This window comes from Protomyctophum parallelum, assembly GCF_964188405.1.
Source record: "Protomyctophum parallelum genome assembly, chromosome: 1".
NCBI lineage: Eukaryota > Metazoa > Chordata > Actinopteri > Myctophiformes > Myctophidae > Protomyctophum > Protomyctophum parallelum.
The window spans coordinates 75,021,615-75,035,481 of NC_139697.1; the positions used below are offsets into that span (position 1 = coordinate 75,021,615).

General features: G+C 41.5%; 1 protein-coding gene across 7 annotated transcripts in view; it reads left to right on the forward strand.

Moving 5' to 3' along the window:
* Positions 1–13,867, forward strand: part of fryb (furry homolog b) — a 120,880-nt gene that overhangs the window by 43,060 nt on the left and 63,953 nt on the right. For all 7 annotated transcript variants that reach the window (XM_083786046.1, XM_083786047.1, XM_083786041.1 and 4 more), the window contains exons 3-9: positions 5,246–5,299; positions 5,709–5,848; positions 6,064–6,154; positions 6,998–7,077; positions 9,947–10,027; positions 12,325–12,493; positions 12,711–12,803. In XM_083786046.1, the coding sequence (XP_083642172.1) occupies positions 5,246–5,299; positions 5,709–5,848; positions 6,064–6,154; positions 6,998–7,077; positions 9,947–10,027; positions 12,325–12,493; positions 12,711–12,803 (708 nt within the window). The remainder of the gene's footprint in view (positions 1–5,245; positions 5,300–5,708; positions 5,849–6,063; positions 6,155–6,997; positions 7,078–9,946; positions 10,028–12,324; positions 12,494–12,710; positions 12,804–13,867) is intronic.

Genomic DNA, 13,867 nt, shown 5'->3' on the forward strand with positions numbered 1-13,867 from the left:
TAATTTGTTTATTTTTGGACAAAAATTATTATATGAGACGATTCTAAGGTGACCCAGTGTTATTGTGTCTGTCCTGACGAAGGTCTAACGACTGAAACGTCAACTTAATAAAGAGCAAAATGTTTTGCAGGCTCTTTCTTTGATTTTATTATCAGAGATCCCCTTCTGAACATTTGCACCTTTGTTCTACACACCTGTCACCAACCTTTGAGGTGTTCCCAGTAGTAAAGGTTATTATATTACAGAAGTCTGGCTGTTTGTTTAGAACACGTCTAGACGGATAAATTGCCAATCTGCTGTAATATGATGACCTTCATTGAGAACGGCTGTCCTTACCTGTAAGTGACCGTTGATGCTCTCAAAATGCATTAAAATGCATGATTAATTCTTCCAAGATGTGTGTGCGTGCGACGAGCATGCGTGAATACGTGCATTTGTGCGTGCGTGCTTGTACTATTACTACAAGTACTGTAGTATAGTATAGTAGAATTTGAGAAATAGACATTGTTCTCACAAGAGAAGTGGGATTTCTTTTGAAGGTTTTTAGAGTTAGGCTTGCAATTAGGAAATGATTGAGGTTGGAGTTATTAGGCTCAGGATTATAGAGTAATTCCGGATTTATATACTTAGTTATGTGCCGTTGTCACACACAGCTGCCAAGCGTGGGTTGGCAGCTTTGTGCAGCTAAGTAAAACTCAGGCTTTAGGATTACAATTGGCGCAACAATAAGGTAGAACCATAGCTGTCAGGGCGCCGCTGGCCTAGTGGTTAGGGTGCATACCACCTAATAGGCTCTAATGTCGCCTGACAGAGAGTCGCACACACACAATATAAATAAACACTATCAATCTACACGCACAGTATGTGAATATGATTTCTGTACCCTTTTTTGTCTTAGTGTGTCAGATTAAGTGTGCGTGGATTGACATTTCTGTGATTTTGAGTGCTCAAATCAAATCTATAAGCGCTCAAATTTTGCAGCTGCCACCAAAGTAGCACCTACTCTTCACAACACACATGACCAGTAAGAGGCCGAGAAGCCTGAGGTCACGTGCACGCATCAGACTGCTGGGCGAGCGCTGGCGCTTTGGCATGGGGGGTCAGATCAACATATGGAATGAATTCTGTACTGGCCATATATGGAGCGTATCTTAAGTGTACAGGGATCTCCATATTGATGATGTCACGTGATGTCACGAGGCATGGCCATATATGGTTATGAGTGGGGTGACGAACCAAACAACCAACCAACCAACTGACTGACGGGAAATGCACGAGTTCATAATAAATGCGACCTGTGGTCGCAAAAACCACAAAAGTAAGAAAAAGAAAAGGCAAGCACGACAATCAGTCAAATTGCATTCCATTGAGGTTGTTCAGGTCAGTTAAATAACTTGTGTGTTATTACTTGCGCAAGCAGAGCGCGCAAGTAATAATTTCGCCCGGTCTTCGTTTACCGTGACAGCCAACCCGCCATTTGATGTGTATGCAAAAAAAACAGCAAATCCGTGCCTGGTTTGCTGGGACCAGATTACATAAATGACCATATGTCTTACGTTATCATTTAGAGCTAGTCATACGTATACTATATACATAATCAGTAAAATAAAATGGCAAATTGTGCCTGATCTGCTGGGACCAGAGTACGTGGTGTGTATATGTATGACTAGCTCTCAATGTTGACGTAAGAAATATGGTAATTTGTGTAATCTGGTCCCAGCAAACCAGGCACAAATCTGCTGTTTTATTTGCATACGCATCAAATGGCGGGTTGGCTGTCACGGTTTTCGGCGCAAAGTAACCCCTGTTTATTCACGGAGCTTCATGAGTCACTGAACGGTATGTTGTCGTCACTCTCTCTCTCTAAACGGCTCTGGTCTCCAGGCTGCGCTCTGAGCAAGATGGCGGCGCCCGTCAGACTGTGTTGTTGTTGTAAACTAGTGGTTCTACAACGATTCCTACGTGGATTTTATCGTTTATAATGTAGGATGAGGTCGCATGCAGCCGTGCAAAATGATCGTGTCCGTAGATTATTTATTGTTTTACCGCTTTTTCCCCCCCGCAATTTATTTTTTCCACGTGGATTATTATTACTGTACTCAGCATGTACACGCATCCCATGGACGCAGAGGTTGCCCAAAACTATAAAGTGCGTTTTGGGACACAAAACGCACCCTAGTTACATCACAGGTATACCGCTAATCAACTTACAACTACATACTCTATATAGTATATGTATATGTATACGTATGTCTTACGTCATAATTTAGAGCTAGTCATACGTATACTATATACATAATCAGTAAAATAAAATAGCAAATTGTGCCTGATCTGCTGGGACCAGAGTACGTGGTGTGTATACTGTATGTATGACTAGCTCTCAATGATGACGTAAGAAATATGGTCCTTTGTGTAATCTGGTCCCAGCAAACCAGGCACAAATCTGCTGTTTTATTTGCATACGCATCAAATGGCGGGTTGGCTGTCACGGTTTTTGGCGCAAAGTAACCACAGTATACCGCTAATCAACTTACAACTACATACTCTATATAGTATATGTATATGTATATAAAACATATATATATATATGTATATAAAACAATTGACAATTTACAATAAATAATAAAATAATTATACTGTATAATATATTTTATTTCAGTTTATATACCTTTTCTTTTCATCACATATCAATGATTTATTTTTCTTTGAAAAACTAAAAAGGGATCTAGAATATATCTACATAGATAAAACTGTATTTCTATAGAAACTTGAACCATACTTAATAATACTAGGTGTTTACATGCATAAAGTAGATTGGTAGCAAATAGTTACACCTAATAATTAGACATTTCAAACGTTCCTTCACAGAGATACTGAGATTCCACAGTTTACAGAATAATTATACTGTATAACATATTTTAATTCAGTTTATATACCTTTTTTTTCCATCACATATCAATGATTTATTTTTCTTTAAAAAACTAAAAAGGGATCCAGAATATATCTACATCGATAAAACTGTATTTCTTATATAGATAGAAACTTGAACCATACTTAATAATACTATGTGTTTATATGCATAAAGTAGGTAGGTAGCAAATAGTTACACCTAATACCGGTAATTATACATTTCAAATTCCTTCACAGAGATACTGAGATTTGACAGTTTACAGCGGTCGAAAGTACTTGCGCGCTCTGCTTGCGCACTAGTTGGCCATTTATGGCCTACTAGTGTGCAACAAGCAAGTATGCACTCGACAGAGTGCAGTTCTAGATGATCATATGTCTTTTAAAGAGTTTCTTAAAACTTGCCTCACTGGGTGCTTCAGTGACGTATTCCATTTTGTAATTGCCCTATACATTTCAGATCTGTATCCCACATTTGTTCTGGGTTTTTGTTTAAACTATGTGACCCCTAGTAACCTGCCTGATAGCGTGACTACGACAATCTCTCATATGCAATACTGTATTTGTACAGTACAGACAAACCGGTTGTTTACTATGACAAATATTCATAAAGAAACCCACAAAATTGCGTGGCTCTGAGCCATGAGAGACTGGCAGATGTCCTTATAATACACCATTAAGGCCTGGGATGATGTTTAACTACTTTAACCATTATTTTAAACTTTAGCTTTTTTTCTTTTTTCGTAAAAATGTGTGCAAATCATTGGATATATTCTTTCACAGCAAATGTTTTTAACTTATATATTTGCTTCTGAGGGTTCCCTGGAACAACACATATTCAGATGGGGGTCGGTGGCCAATTACATCCTTGGGTCCTTGACAATGACATGAAATAATTTGAGAACCACTGAGAAACAGGTTTTTCAACAAACTGTCATAAAATACATTTGTAGAATCTGGTCTCAGGTCTCATGGGTTATTATAACATAACCTTGTAGGAGTGAGGCTATAGAGTAGCTAGAACCGAGGAGCCGAGACGCAGCCAGTGAGGGAGAATATCGCCTGCAGACGCACACACACCTCTTTTGAAGCATTATATATCAGAGGAATGCTGCTAGTATAGCATCATATCCATTAGCCCTGGCAGCAGCAGAGGGTTCATTTCAGTTCAGTCCACTGTGTTTATTCATACGTCTGCATGGATTAAAGTTCTCAGTCCCGGATATTTTCATATAAAAGCAAATTAATGACAATATAGTACTGCAGGACATTTGTGTTAATTGTTTAATTAAACAATTGTGTGTGTGTGTGTGTGTGTGTGTGTGTGTGTGTGTGTGTGTGTGTGTGTGTGTGTGTGTGTGTGTGTGTGTGTGTGTTCACAAATGGCACTTTTGGACTTACAAATGTCATACAAAGTGAGATTCTATTTAGCTTTATTCCATGTGTGTGTGAGTGTGTGTGTGCCCGCTCAATGTTGTGCCGTGTGTGTGTTCGTTATTGTCTCCACCAGGCCGAAGGCATGGGGGGAGAGTATGTTTTGCACTCCGTCCGTCCGTCCGTCCGTCCGTCCGTCCGTGTGTCCGTCCGTGTGTGTGTCCGTGAGCAGCTAATCTCCGGCACCGTTAACCCGGTCGATGCCAAATTTTGCACACACACTCCCTGGATGCCAACGATGAAAATTTCCACAACGGCCTGTTATAGCGCCACCAGGAGGCCGCTTTGTGCAAAACAAGTTTTTGCATGTCAAATTTTGCACACACACTCCCTGGATGCCAACGATGAACCTCTGCCCCAAAATTTCCAGAACGGCCTGTTATAGCGCCACCAGGAGGCCGCTTTGTGCAAAACAAGTTTTTGCACAGTACACCTACAGATTTTATCCAAACATCGCGCAAATTGGTACACAGTCTCTCTAGAGCCATTCAACGAAACTGGTCTTTCAGATTTCTCAGACTCCATCCTGATTGGTTAAGATTGGCTTCCAAAATTCACAGGAGTGCTCAGTTTCAAACAAAATGCTGCAAATCATGAACACATCGCGTGATTTCCGTGAAATTGTGCACGCACATTCCCACTAGGCCGAGGAAGAAATGCCACATGAACAATTTCAACTCAGCCTCAAGGTGGCGCTATAACCGGCCGAAAAGTGTTTTTACCTCTAATTTACTTTTGTTGCCCTTTTATCCAACCACCAGATGAAGGCAAGCTGCAATGTCCTACATTCCTATCGTGGTGGAGACCTGTGCCCAGAAGGGCACTTTTTCTAGTTAGCCACTAACATCTTCCTGGTGTTTTTGAGCGTGAATTGAACTGCTTTCTTCCCCTCTCACCTGACCAGGAGAAACTTCTGAACAAATCTCTGCAGAGAGGAGAGGACCTGCAGTTTGACCAGGTACTCACACACACACACGCACGCACACACACACACACACACACACACACACACACACACACACACACACACACACACACACACACACACACACACACACACACACATGCACAGTACACACTCCAAATAACACGGATCCAAACAAGTTCAGAATGTGACATAGGTCACACACTTCCATCTGCCATATTAACAACAAGATTATGGGAAAGGTTGTTTCTTAGTCTTGGCTTTTATTTTTATTAGCTTTTATTTTTATTTACATATTACTGTTACCTGTATGTTCAAAACCGTTACTTTAACTTTTTTAAATATTTATAAAACAGGCAGACTTAACCACTTTGACTTTCTAGATGTTTAAAAAATCAATTGCAAAAACAGCTGAACACAGCTCTCTTCATGGGTTTTCTAGTTGATCAGCACCATGAGTTCCCTGGCGGAGTACTGCCTCCCGTCCATCCTGAGGACACTGTTCGACTGGTACAAGAGACAGAACGGCCTGGAGGACGAATCCCACGAGTACAGACCCAGAGCCAACACCAAGTCCAAGAAGTGAGATCACATATAGAATAATAATAATAATCTTATAGACTATGCCCACTCTAATTTATATTTTAATATGCCTAGTGTTTATTGTGGATGTGCCTTGAGTGTTGTTGTTAAATTATGTTGTATGTTGTTTTGGTTTGTTGTTTCATTGTTCTGTCTGTCTGTCTGTCTGTCTGTCTGTCTGTCTGTCTGTCTGTCTGTCTGTCTGTCTGTCTCAGTGATGAGCAACAGAAGGACTATTTGTTGGAGCGGAGGGATCTGGCCATAGACTGCATCTTCTCTCTGGTCCTCATAGAAGTCCTAAAGCAGGTACACTTCAGTCATACAGTATTATCGCATAATAATATTTTAATGATTAATCTCAATATGACATACAGTAATATGTTATCTTAAATAAAGAATGAGGCCAGCATAATAGTTTTTCTCTTATTGTTAATACAGCCGAGACTGAAAAGTGCATTTCACTTTCAAGTCGTCTCATGAGCAAGACTGTTGTCTCCCACAGTCAAATGCTTCTGCCATACCGTCTAGACTCTAGAGAAACGGAGGCTCTGGAAATGATCAGAGGATAATACAGATGTGACGCCTCCTCCCCGCTTTTCATTTCATATCCCCCCCCCCCCTCCATACACTGATGAAAGATAGCCAAAACATTTGTAACTTATGGCATATGGAGAAATATAAGAAAAATCACACCCATGTGAAGTGAGGGGCGCCAATATATTATTATAATATATAAGTCATATTGTCATGTTGAATAGGTGATGTAATGGTGATGTAAAACAAACGGTGCCAACACAAACATTAAATGCCATTAACAATAAATAGTCAATATGATGTAATTTAAAACAAACATTGAACTCAAAAATTGCCCTAAAAAATGGGCCCTTCTCATTATGAGCATGACGCTTTCCATGCCGTAACACAAACATATTAATTCAACATATAAAACATAGCAGACAATGTGCTTTAGAGTCCTTCCTAAAAAAGGAAAGGTTATACATAATAGATCATGAAATTAAATCAATCACCCTGCTGTATCTCTGTCCTCTCAGATCCCCCTCCATCCCCTGTTAGATGGACTGATCCAGGAAGTGATCAACCTAGCCTTCAAATTAAATCAATCACCCTGCTGTATCTCTGTCCTCTCAGATCCCCCTGCATCCCCTGTTAGATGGACTGATCCAGGAAGTGATCAACCTAGCCTTCAAGCACTTCAAATACAAGGAAGGGTAAGATACACAACACAACAACACAAACCATCACATCAAACACAATAGCAACAACGTCAACAATACACAACAACACAAACCATCACATCAAACACAATAGCAACAATGACAACAACACAACACAAACCATCACATCAAACACAATAACAACAACGTCAACAACACAACAACACAAACCATCACATCAAACACAATAGCAACAACGTCAACAATCAACAACACAACAACACACACCATCACATCAAACACAATAACAATAACAACAACACAAACCATCACATCAAACACAATAGCAACAACGTCAACAATCAACAACACAACAACACACACCATCACATCAAACACAATAACAACAACACAAACCATCACATCAAACACAATAGCAACAACGTCAACAATTCCACTTGTCCAAAACTCAGCCTGTTTATTGAGACTTGAGACTTCTGGCTTTTCAAAGTTTTCTAAGAATTATTCCAGAAAGGGTATGTAAATTGTATGTAAATCTGACCTCACAGTATAAACTAGAAATGCAGAGCGCGCCATGAGGTGCGCTCACCACTGTTGGTACTACTGCTGCTCTGAGTCCCTATAGAGCTCTCTGTCTGGGTACGACTGCTGTTCTGAGTCCTAGAGCTCTCTGCTGTCTGTCTGGGTATGACTGCTGCTCTGAGTCCTAGAGCTCTCTGCTGTCTGTCTGGGTATGACTGCTGCTCTGAGTCCTAGAGCTTTCTGCTATTCTAAATCCTTTAGACCTGTTATTGACCTTATTCCAACCTTGAAACGTGCCATAGTTACGTCACGAAGAATGGTGGTCCCTTATTGGCTGTTGGAGATACATACAGTACTGCCGATCGCAGTACTTGCAAGCTCTGCTTGTGCAAGTAACTAACCTGCTAACAGACAGTTTAACCTGTTTCTAAACCGCTACCTCACTCCGGCTTCCATGATTGGACAAACCAAAACCATCTGCTTCAGGGATTGGCCCAAACATTGTGTGACGTTTGTGCCCGCTGTACAAAAAAAGGTAGCAGGGGGGGCGATTTGTCGAATCCACCTAATTATGTCTGACATTTGCAGACATGCTGCGCTGGACAGTGCACCTAAAAGGGGGACCGAAGAGAACATGTCATGCTGCTGTGGCAGTGGGACACAACAAGGTGTACTCCTTTGGAGGGGTATGTGACGGGGAGGATACCCAGGATCAGATTGATGTGCTCGTCTTCAACACAGTGTCTTTGCGCTGGAGGAAGTTACCTCCAGTGATGACTGAAAGAGAACATCCCCTTGAGGTTCCCTCCATGCACGGCGGCCACTCAGCCATGCTGATAGAAGACACCATCTACATATGGGCAGGGTTTAAGTACTTCACAATGGACTTCTGCAACGTTCTTCATGCATTTAATGTTGATACCCACGGTCCCACGCGTGGTTCAAGCCCAGGGTTTCAGGGACTGTTCCAGGTCCGAGGAGTGGCCACTCGGCCTGTGTCTTTGGGAAGGTCATGTATATATTTGGGGGATTCAACTTGCGGACTAATGTCAGCATGTTGGACATCTACAAGTTAGACACTACCACAATGGTCTGGTCTTTAATTTACACCAGGGGCACTCTGGGGCGTGCTTCGTCATGTCATACTGCCACCATCGTTGGCACAATTTTTTTTATATTTGGGGGCAGATGGCACCAGCACAAGATTAACGATGTCAGAGTGTTTGACACAGAGACCGACTGCTGGCTGAGCACGCCTTCTGCACAGCTTCTTCCAGAAGGACGCTGGTGGAATTCAGCCTTAGCCTACAATGGAGAACTGTACATATTTGGTGGTGAAAACTGGGACCTGACCTTCAATGATCTGTGGAAATTGAGTCCAGAGACCTTTTGCTGGACGAAGGTTCAGCCCAAGGGGAAAGACCCACGTTGGATGTCTAGGTGATCGTGTTATCTTCTTTGGAGGATACACACCCGATGATGTATACATCTTAGACTTCAGTCCTAGTCTGAAGATGTTATGCAAGCTAGCAGTTATTCAGTGTGGTCTGGAGGAGTTGGGACTACCACACAACATCACGTGGGAGCTGGAAGCCATGACTACTGGCAGCAACAGGAAAAATTACTTGAAAAGAAGAATAGGAAAGCGTGTGCACAGCGAGTCCCCCCCAAAAAAGAAAAGCAGATGATACCGGCAAGGAACAAGTTTCAGGCAATGTAACAGAAGAAGGAGGCGAGATGAGGACATTGTCACCTTAAGAAGTTTCCTTTCATTTAGATGAGAAAGAAAGCAGAGAACAGGAATGATCTTTTCTTTTTTCTGTCATGTTTGAGGCAATATTAATGTGAGATCAGTAATTTGCCAGTTGCCTTTCAAATCCTTTCGAGTTGTGTCCAAATATTATTCTCAGCTCTTGCTCCTGTCCCTCCATGACAAGACGTCATGGTTGATACCGTATCAATTTCACTAGGTACACACAGTCACAAACATTGAGCTTTATGTGGTTACGGCCAGACGGACATCTGATGAAAGTCTGCTGTACCTTTGTGGTCTTTGTCGACCCCAGAGTTCGGCCCTTGTATGCTACGTCTGAAAACCTTTATCCCTGCTCTATATCCCATGGCTTTTCATAGACGTTGCAAACAACCCCAAAACACTGTCATCAGAGACATCCCATACAGACAGACGGAAAGATGGAGGGAGATAGGACATGTCACCTGGTGGACATTTGCCCTCTACTGAGCACACCTTTCCAGTTCAACAGATTCTGAGACAGCTTTCTAGAATCCATCTGTGAATGTGAAAACACTCATGTCTAAATGTGACCTGTTTGACTGTGTCTTCAGTTAACTTCATGTGTGTGATGTTTCTCTCATGCAGGTATCTGGGACCTAACACGGGAAACATGCACATTGTGGCTGATCTGTACGCTGAAGTTGTTGGGGTCGTAGCTCAGTCCAGGTAGGTCTCCACCTGTGTGTGTGTGTGTGTGTGTGTGTGTGTGTGTGTGTGTGTGTGTGTGTGTGTGTGTGTGTGTGTGTGTGTGTGTGTGTGTGTGTGCGCGCACGTCCTTCAAATGGCCGACCTCTACACAAGAAGGGCCACAGTTGGCAACAAGGTACTGCTCAGTGTCCGCCATTATAGGAAACCGTTCAATTTGGAGGAGGTGTTGTTTCCTTTATCTGTGATTGTTGTCTGCTGTGTCAGACCAGTATGTCAACTGCCGTCTGGCCTGTAAGGGGTTGTTTTCCTATTGTCTAACGGCATTGGCAGTGTTGATGTCCTTTGTACGAGGCATTCTTATACTTCTGTTTATGTAAATATTTTATGTGTGTGTGCGTGTGTGGGTGCGTGCACATGTGTGCGTGTGTGTCCGTATGTGTGTTTGCGGGCATGTGTGTGCTATGCAAAATTGGGGGGAAATATTGAAATATGCCTGTTTTTTATCAGTTTGTTAACTCCTGGTGCTATTACTGTAAGTAGGTTATCTAAATAGATGCTAGGAATGTTGCTAACCTGTTGCCCCAGTTAGTTTGTTTGGTTTGGTGTTTGGCAGCCAGGTACACATCTATTAGGCTGTATGCTTGTCCACCAAGGCATTTGTTTCCTGATGCTTTGAATTGTTTTCTAATAGTGCCGCATATTTTTCATTTCCGTTTGCAAGCATAATAACATTTAATTGCGTTTCTCCAAAAAAAAAAAAAAAAAAAAAGTTCAAGACTCAGTATCTAAAATATAAATAAACTAAATCCTAAAAATAATATATTTGTTCACATCTGTCATCTTAAAAATAGCAGCAAGCAAATATAAATAAAAATAAATTTTTGGATGAGAATTTTAGAAGAGCACAATTTTGTTAGTGGACACACGTACTCGTGGTCAAACTAGCACTAGAATACATGTTCAGAAGCATCTTCCATAAGATTTTTCATAAAATAAATTGATAAAGCAAGAACATAGGTTTAGAACGATAATCCCTAAACATCATAATTCTACTCATCATTGTGTTAATTTGCTTATGAAGCGCAGCACTAGTGTGCTGTTTCACAAATCACAGATTAGGAGGACTTGGCCTAGCAAAAGGTCTTTGCATAACACAGAGGGTTATTCACTGTCTCAAATAGTGCTACAGTAACTGCACTGCCAAACGCTTGTCTGTCACACACACACACACGCACACACACACACACACACACACACACACACACACACACACACACACACACACACACACACACACACACACACACACACACACACACACACACACACACACACACACACACACACACATTCCCCCCACATCACCTTTCCAGATGCTGTTCTAAATATAGCACTGAGGAGTGCTTTCTGTGGGCATGCACACACACACACACACACACACACACACACACACACACATGTACCTGTACTTAATCCGTTATAGCAGCAAATAAACCTAACCAGACATTCATAAGTAGTACATGTCTCTGCGGCTAAAATACAACCTTGGATGTGTTGTATTTGTGTCTGGTGGTCAGCTCACCTTTGGACCACAAGGTTCTGGGTTCAAAGCCCAGGCACAGAGTAACTTACTGTATTGTACAGTATGTGTATGTGGAAATATAGCCCTGTCTTGTACATAATATTAATAATGATGATGATACCGGGACAACGCTCCACACGTCCCAAACTCTTCTCCCTTCTGGCTCCAAAACTGTGGAATGCACTTCCCATTGCAGTCAGAACTGCAGCATCACTCCCAATCTTCCGCCGTAGTCTGAAAACCCACCTTTTCATACTCCATCATGGCCCATAGCACTTACCCTACCCCCTTAGATAGCATTTCTGTAGACTTAGATAGCATTTGATACAGTCTGAAAACCCACCTTTTCAGACTCCATCATGGCCCATAGCACTTACCCTACCCCCTTAGATAGCATTTCCGTAGACTTAGATAGCATTTGATACAGACTTATAGCATATTATGTAGACAGCACTATAATTGCATTGTATGTAGTCATAGCACGTCATAGTACATATGTATAGCATAGTAGTATAGATGTATAGTTTATATGTATAGCTTCATTATATAGATATTCCACTGTTACTTTCTTAGCTTACGCATGTTTCTTGATAAATGTTTTTATGTGATGTATTCCCATGCTTTTTTGTTCTTGCTTAATGTAAGTCGCTCTGGATTAAGAGCGTCTGCTAAATGCCTAAATTGTAAATTGTAAATTGTAATGATAACTCTGTCCATCATGTGTAACCTTCAGGTTCCCTGCTGTGAGGAAGAAGTTCATCTCCGAGCTGAAGGAGTTGAGGCAGAAGGAACAGAGTCCCTACGTCATCCAGTCCACCATCAGCCTCATCATGGGGGTCAAGTTCTTCCGCATCAAGATGTACCCTGTGGAGGACTTTGAGGCCTCCTTCCAGTTCATGCAGGTACAATATAATATGATTGATTGATTAATTGATTGATTGATTGATTGATTGATTGATTCATCCATTCATTGGTTTCTTGTGTTTTCAGGCCTAAAACCAAAACACGTGGGCTTTGGGAATTGTTGATGATCACACACTCTTTCCCCCTCCTCTTATATGTGTGTTTTTCTCTGTCTACCATCCTCCTTCCCTCCCTTCCTTCTCTCTCTCTCTCCAGGAGTGTGCCCAGTACTTCCTGGAAGTTAAAGACAAAGACATTAAGCACTCTTTGGCGGGACTCTTCGTGGAGATATTGGTTCCTGTAGCAGCGGTAAGTGTGTGCAATCATCTGGATCTGAGTGTCGCTCACCATGACAATGACCTCACTCAGGTTACTGATGGTTCCTTAGAGCAGCACTTCCCAACCCATGGGCCATGATGATGTTGCAAGTGGGTGCCCAAATAACTGGGGGAAAACACAAAGATTTTATTGGTAATATCACTTTATTGTAAAAAGAAAGTATTTATTTTCTTTAAAAAATATATTAAATGAATCAAACTTGTAGAGAGATCAAAGTCTTGGCGAGCAACTCACAGAACTCAATGCCAAGCCTCTGATCCACACTCGCAAGATTGGTTTTAAGGCTTTTTAATGTACCACAGCAGAAGCATATAACAAAGCGATAACAAAGCTTGCGACGCTTCTGGCCCTTCATCCGCGTTTGAGAAACAATCTTGTCGAGCCCGTCACATATCATCTTTGTACTTCCTGTTGACGTTTCAATTGACAACTCGACAAACTAATGAAAGTGTGCCAGGTGGTGGGGTGGCTATTATGTCCCTCCCTTTCAACACAGGAGTCAAAGGCCCTGCTCCCCTCCCCGTCCCGGCTTACTAATAACATACTTGTATAAGAAGGGAATGAGGTTATAGCGGAGCCTAGATATCCAGCGCCACGTGTTTCACAATGAACTTGAGCTTTATTAACTCCAAGGAGGTTTTTTCTCTTGTGTGATGAAAATGCTCATTCAAGCAAAAACCCGCTCCCTGCTTTCTGCTTACTTTATTTGTAGCATGTAAACATTCTAGCTGCATATGGAATGGTGCACTATGGCAGTGGTTTTCAACCCTTTTCATATCCATTATTTTATATCCATTATTTATTCTGCATTTGAGCCACAGACCACCATTTGATGAGATTTAGCCTCTCAGACCCAAAACTAAAGAATATTTTGTTGTTGTTGGATAAGTGTTTGTTCACAATTGGCATGCTGTATTGATGTGGTAACATAGGAGAGATAATGTTGATCAAAATAACAATTATTCTACATTCTAATTGTGTAGACTCGTAAATTATGTAATGCAGGTGTTTAACAATAATTTAATTCTTGAGAG